At 39.7% G+C, this 6293-nt stretch overlaps 1 protein-coding gene across 4 annotated transcripts in view; it reads right to left on the reverse strand.

Moving 5' to 3' along the window:
* Positions 1-1961: 1961 nt before the first annotated feature.
* LOC106882884 (protein RER1) overlaps positions 1962-6293 on the reverse strand; it is a 48480-nt gene continuing 44148 nt past the window's right edge. For all 4 annotated transcript variants that reach the window (XM_052970764.1, XM_052970765.1, XM_052970766.1 and 1 more), the window contains 2 exons: positions 4380-4476; positions 1962-2065 (listed from right to left, as the gene is read on the reverse strand). In XM_052970764.1, the coding sequence (XP_052826724.1) occupies positions 1980-2065; positions 4380-4476 (183 nt within the window). In that variant the 3' untranslated portion in view covers positions 1962-1979. The remainder of the gene's footprint in view (positions 2066-4379; positions 4477-6293) is intronic.

The following is a 6293-nucleotide window of genomic DNA, read 5'->3' on the forward strand; positions in this document are numbered from 1 at the left end:
CACTGGCAACGATCTCGCTCGAAAATCCTACGGGAGCCAGTCAGGCGGTACTGGCAACGGCCACGCTCAAAATGGTGCATCTCATGTGCCACCCGCACAAGAACCAGTCCAGGGGCACTGGCAACGATCTTACTTGGCTTGCCGGGTCTTCTCACGCACAGCACATTTCCAAAGGTCTTGGTCAGTAGTCATCGCCTCGGTGAGGCCCAATGTACGAAGGTCTTGCCTCACCACCTCAGCCCAGGTCTTCCTGGGCCTACCTCTTCCACGGGTTCCCTCAACTGTTAGGGTGTGGCACTTTTTCACGCAATCCACTCACAAGGCTTTAGTTGGCCAGAGGTTATAGAAGACACTTGCTGAAGGTGCTACACAGTGGAACTGAACCCCAAACCATGTGGTTGAAAAGCAAGCTTCTTATCACACAGCTACGACCGTTTAATTTAAGATGAGTCTAATCACAGGATGACCTTTGTCTGCATGGTGGTGATCAAAACATGTTAACCTAATGCAGATCCATTCTCTCTTAAAACAATTTACTAAAGTTGAATTCACAGTCATGAAGCCTATGTCATTTAGGTGGTGAATGGTGCAACATTGTGTGTGTTGGCACTCCGTCGCTTACGACGTCGAGGGTTCCAGTTGATCCGATCAACGGAACAGCCTGCTCGTGAAGTTAACGTGCAAGTGGCCGAGCACTCCACAGACACATGTAGCCTTAACGTAGTTCTCGGGGATATTCAGCGTGACACAGTGTGACAAGGCTGGCCCTTTGAACTACAGGTAGAACAGAAACAGGAAGTAAGAGTGAGAGAAAGTTGTGGTGAGAGAGTACGGCAGGGTTCACCACCATCCCCTGCTGGAGCCTCGTGGAGCTTTTTGGTGTTTTTGCTCAATAAACACTCACAACGCCTGGTCTGGGAATCGAAACCGCGATCCTATGACCACGAGTCCACTGCCCTAACCACTGGGCTATTGCGCCTCAACGGTGCAACATTAATGCCTTTTAGAAAGGCATTAATGATCTGTATGAAGTGGTTACATGTAGAGGGTCAAAACTATACCGCAAACCCACAGACCCAACAAATCTATGGTACTTACACATCAGCAAACATAATGCAAAGCCTGTGAATCTATAAAGTACAAGCATAACAGGACTATTGAATCAACAATAGTTTAGAACTAGTATTTATTTCACAAACCTTTTGAGGAATGAAACAAAATCAGTCCTTATCAGATCTGAATTTAGACTACAGGAAGAGAGTAGAACTAATAAGTGAAAGACATTCAGTTCAGCAGTGTACTGTCTCTTTGCTTGCTGGCACCATTTTTCTCAAACACAATAATGTTTATAGAAGAATCTTACATGAGCTATAAAAGCATTTATATAAAACAAAACAGCTGTCTAAATATCTGAGTGAGATGGGTCATAATTATCAAAATATTTCTCAAACTGTTTAACTTAATTTTAAAAAATATTTATACTAACATTGTTTCAATCAGTTTGATTCCTAGTCATCACCAGTTGTCTTATTAATGGATATTTACATAATACCAGACTGGATTCAAAGCAGGAACCATATGAATAAGACATGGTTTCCTGTTCATCTAGGGGAGAAGTAACTCTGGATAAGAACCAACTTGATGTGTCAACCCATCCAACCCATGCCAGCATGGGAAGCAGACTGAAACTCAATATAACTTTCAATCTTACTAACATAGTATCTCAGAGACGATATTAGATCGGTTTCCTGTTGCTTTCTTAAGGAAATCAGGAAGCCAGAAGTTTCTATGAGAGTATACACATGTTGTTGCCTTTCCCAAAATAACATGAAATGATGTGGAACAGGAATGCAAAAGCTGCAGTTAGGAGGGAAAAACTGAATGCAAAATCAACTAACAAAGGGCTCAACTTTTACACTGCACCACTACGTACTCCTGAAGTAAATTAATGCATACAAAAACAAATTGTACTATGCTACTCACCAGAATTTAAATTCTGGTAATCTGCGCATAAAAGGCCGGAATTCTTCATTAACTTTTGTTGGTAATGATGGTCCATCTTCAGCTAAAAAAAACAAAATTTTTTTTTTAAATGATCAAATTTTGGTAAAATGAATGGTTAAAACATTAAAAGACCTAAAACAGTGAAAAAAAATATAACACAAAAACCCAGTAAGATAATGACATCTAAGGAATGTAACAGAAAACCAAAAAACATTTAAGGTCAGATCTGGGCCTAGCATAAATGCAGAGTCAATTCAATAAAAGAAAGACTGTTTTCCTGGTTTGACTTTAGTTAGTAACTAATTTCTCTCTCTAAATTATTGTTAGTGTCAAAAGCAGTGAGCTGACAGAATCATTAACACGCTGAGCAAAATATTGGCAGTATTTTGTCTGTCTTTACATTCTGAGTTCAAATTCCGCCGAGGTCAACTTTACCTTTCATCCTTTCGGGGGTTGATGAAGTACCAGTTATGTATTGGAGTCAATCTAATCGACTGGCTCCCTCCCACCAAATTTTAGGCCTTGTGCCTACAGTAGAAAGGATATTACTGTTAATGTCACTCAAGTCAACTTGGTTAACACAAACTTAGAACACAGAGGCAGCCAACTGAATAAATGAGATATAGTCAAGAGGTGATGCACTTAAGAAATGCCATATTTTCAATTTATTCTAGGATTATGCTGCAAGTTCTTCCATAGAGTGGCAGGCCATTAACGGACCGTGCTGTCAGTGAGTTGAGTCATGTTGCATCTACTTTGCCAGTGAAAGAAAAAGACATATATCTTAAATATTGAGTTCTTTCTCGGCTGTTATCGTGTCCACTGACATGATACCAGCCAATAACGTAGAGTGCAATAACAAACAATGCTATATGGCAACTTCAGTAGCATAAATATAATGTTGCACAATAGAATTCTCCTAATTTGAAGGTACAAGAAGAATATTATGAGGTGTAATAAAAAAAATAATGTTTGAGTAATAAGTGTAGGCATAGGGATGGCTGTGTTGTAAGAAGATTACTGTCCAAACCATGTGGTTGGGAAGTAAACTAGGTTCAGTTCCACTGCATGGCAACTTGGGCTAGTGTCCAGGCCAACCAAAGCCTAGTGAGTAGATCTTGTAAGTAGAAACTAAGAGATGCCAATCACACACACATGCACACACATACAAAGTATATTAAATACAAGAGATACAGAAAATGTACATATGTGTGAATAGAAAAAGGTTTGACTTATACAGAGTAACATCTCAAACATATCTCTTCTCTGAAGACGGAGGCAAGTCTCATCCTACAAAGGAATCAATCTACAAATATTATCATGGACCACCGAGCCCACATAGCAGAACTGGTACTTTAAAACTGTTGACCTCAGAAGGATGAAACACTTCAGTAGTACCCAAAATGATTTGACATCAGAGAGCCATCTGCTGCTTGTTCATCTCATATTTTCTTCATAGTCTTTTTGAGCTGATCTTTATAACATCAGAGAGGGTTTCTGCATGGTCTTTTGCCAGTGTTGAGTTTACTATATACACCTACCATATACAAACTATCTGAGCCAATTGTCTGACGGTGGTGAAATCAATGCTGTTGGTTCAAGCTTTCTCAGATCTGCTATTTTGGTGAATGTGGTCCTCCCATTTAATATTCAAGTACTCAAGAAGACCCGCCCACCACAACAGAATTGAGATCCCAGAACCCAAGTGCCATGTAAAAAGCACAGATGCTGATGCCACATGAAAAGCACCCAATACACTCTGTAAAGTGGCTGGTGTTAGGAAAGGTATCCAGCTGTAGAAACCAAACCAAAACAAACTATGGAACCTAGTTTGACCCCATGGCCTTGCCAGTTCCTGTCAAGCTGTCCAACCCATGCCAGCATGGAAAACAGACATTAAATGATGATGATGAAGGCTTCTGCTGGCGAGAGCACTCAAGTTTCTTGATGTCTTCCTGATACAGTGGTTTGCATCTGTAGAGTAAGGTCAAAACAATGACAACTTGATACGCTATGTTTGATTGGGTGTTTAAAGTTTAGTTTCTGAAAACCATGTTAGACAATCCTTCCAAAAACAACATGGCAAGCACAAATCCTGTTTTTCACATCCTACTCAGAGTTGCATTGCACTGAAAAGAAAAGAAACAAAGAAATACCCAGAAATGAGGAATAGCCACCACCTTCAACTTATCCTGAAAATAGCAGTCAAACTCCCCTGAAATCATAACCTACTGTCTTTAAAAGGAAGAACATAAAGGATCACTATTTATGGGAAGGGATGGAAAAAAGATGTGATAGTCATGATTGGAAATGTCTTTGATTGTGGGTGTGCTTAATCAGGGCTGACCTGGGGCTAAACTATAACAGTCACTTACCTGTGTCATCTATGGCAGGGTCTATTTTGGGTGTAAGGAATGCAATGAACAAATTCAGAAGATAAATTCCTAATGCATATGTCACAATGTACCAGCCCTAGAAATTAATAAATACCAAAATGAAATTATAAACAAAAAAAAAAACATAAATAACAGATATTCAGAGACATACATACAACGAAATTGGCCCAAAATAAACCATTTCATTAATATTTATGTAACAACTTAGCATAATAGTCCACCAACAGTGAAATGTTATGATATGCAAATACTTCTAAAAGGTAGGGAGAAGGGAAGGGAGGAAGAGAAAGAAAGAGAGAAAGGAGGTAAGAGAAAAAGAAAGGAAGGAAGGAAGGTGGATACTGAATTCACAAATACAATTAATCTTGAAAATAATTTGGGTTGATTTCTTATACCTGCTGGAAAACTACTCAGTATTGAAGCAAAATATAAATACATTATCACTTTTGAAGATGCACAATCTCCTTCTCTTTGAACATGTTGGTAATAGTGTGAGAGTGTAAGAACGTGCATGGGTCTGCCTACCGCCATCTGGGAAAGGCAACGCCTTGAACTTACATCAACTGTTTGTTTACCTCCAACCACATATGGAATTGATGGTGGTGATGATAATTTGTACAGCAGGAATATATACTGAGCACTTTTAACAATTTTTGCTAGCACTGACAAGATGAATTAACAAGATTATATAAGGTTTCAACCAGCAATTCTGTAATTCTGGGTTAACTGCTGAAACCATCGTTTAACGTCTGTTTTCCATGCTAGCATGGGCTGAAAGCATAACATATATACAAGACTTATTGGGGCAAGCAAAAGTGAAATTGTGATGGCACCTGTGCCCAGCATCGCCTTTCTGGCACTTGTGCCCGCGGTATGTGTAAGGACTTTCGAGCAAGATTGTTGCCAGTGCCCCTGGACTGGATCTTGTGCGGGTGGCACGTAAAATACACCATTTTGAGTGTGGCCGTTGCCAGTACCGCCTGACTAGCCTTCGTGTGGGTGACACGTAAAAGCACCCACTACACTCTCTGAGTGGTTGACGTTAGGAAGGGCATTCAGCTGTAGAAACTCTGCCAAATCAGATTGGAGCCTGGTGTAGCCATCTGGTTTCACCAGTCTTCAGTCAAATAATCCAAACCCATGCTAGCATGGAAAGCTGACGTTAAACGATGATGACGACGATGACTACACCTGAGCAAAATGATAAGGACAATTATTGGACGCCATTGTATTGTACCATAGGTATCATCCACTCCTCCTAAATTGAGGACCAGGCACTGCAATAGCCTAGCATTCAAAGGCCCACAGCTCAATGCCCTGCCTCAAAAATTAAGAAATACACATTATGCGGGCATAAATATCTTCAAAAAGGAACTAGATATCCTCCTCTCTACAATACTGGACGAACCAATGCACGAGGTACAGATGACAGCAGTAGAATCAAACTCCCTCATACACCAAATGGGCCAACACCAAATGGGCATACAGGAGTGGTGATGTGAAACCACCCCCAGCCAGAGGGAATCAGCAAAACCAGTGGTGCTCCAGCATGACAAACGAATAAAAGAATACGTATACACACACACAAGTTTATATATTTGGTCTGCAAGATTCTTGATGTGAACATGTGTTAAAACAGATAGTTATACTTGGGGTTGACTTTTTCTTTTGTCAATTGAATATGTACACTATTTATTCGGTCTTTGCTTTAGTTTTTATTTGTATTATTTTTAGTTTATATGTGTCAAAATTCTTTTGTCACACATTCTATGACCTCCCTTGGTGACTGACAAAAGAACTTTGATAGGCGTATAATCTAAAAATATGAATAAAAACTGAAGTGAAAACTGAATTGTGCACGCTTAATTGGTACAAAAAAAAAAAAAAAAAAAA

The sequence above is a fragment of the Octopus bimaculoides genome, chromosome 9 (assembly GCF_001194135.2).
Source record: "Octopus bimaculoides isolate UCB-OBI-ISO-001 chromosome 9, ASM119413v2, whole genome shotgun sequence".
Taxonomy (NCBI): Eukaryota; Metazoa; Mollusca; class Cephalopoda; order Octopoda; family Octopodidae; genus Octopus; species Octopus bimaculoides.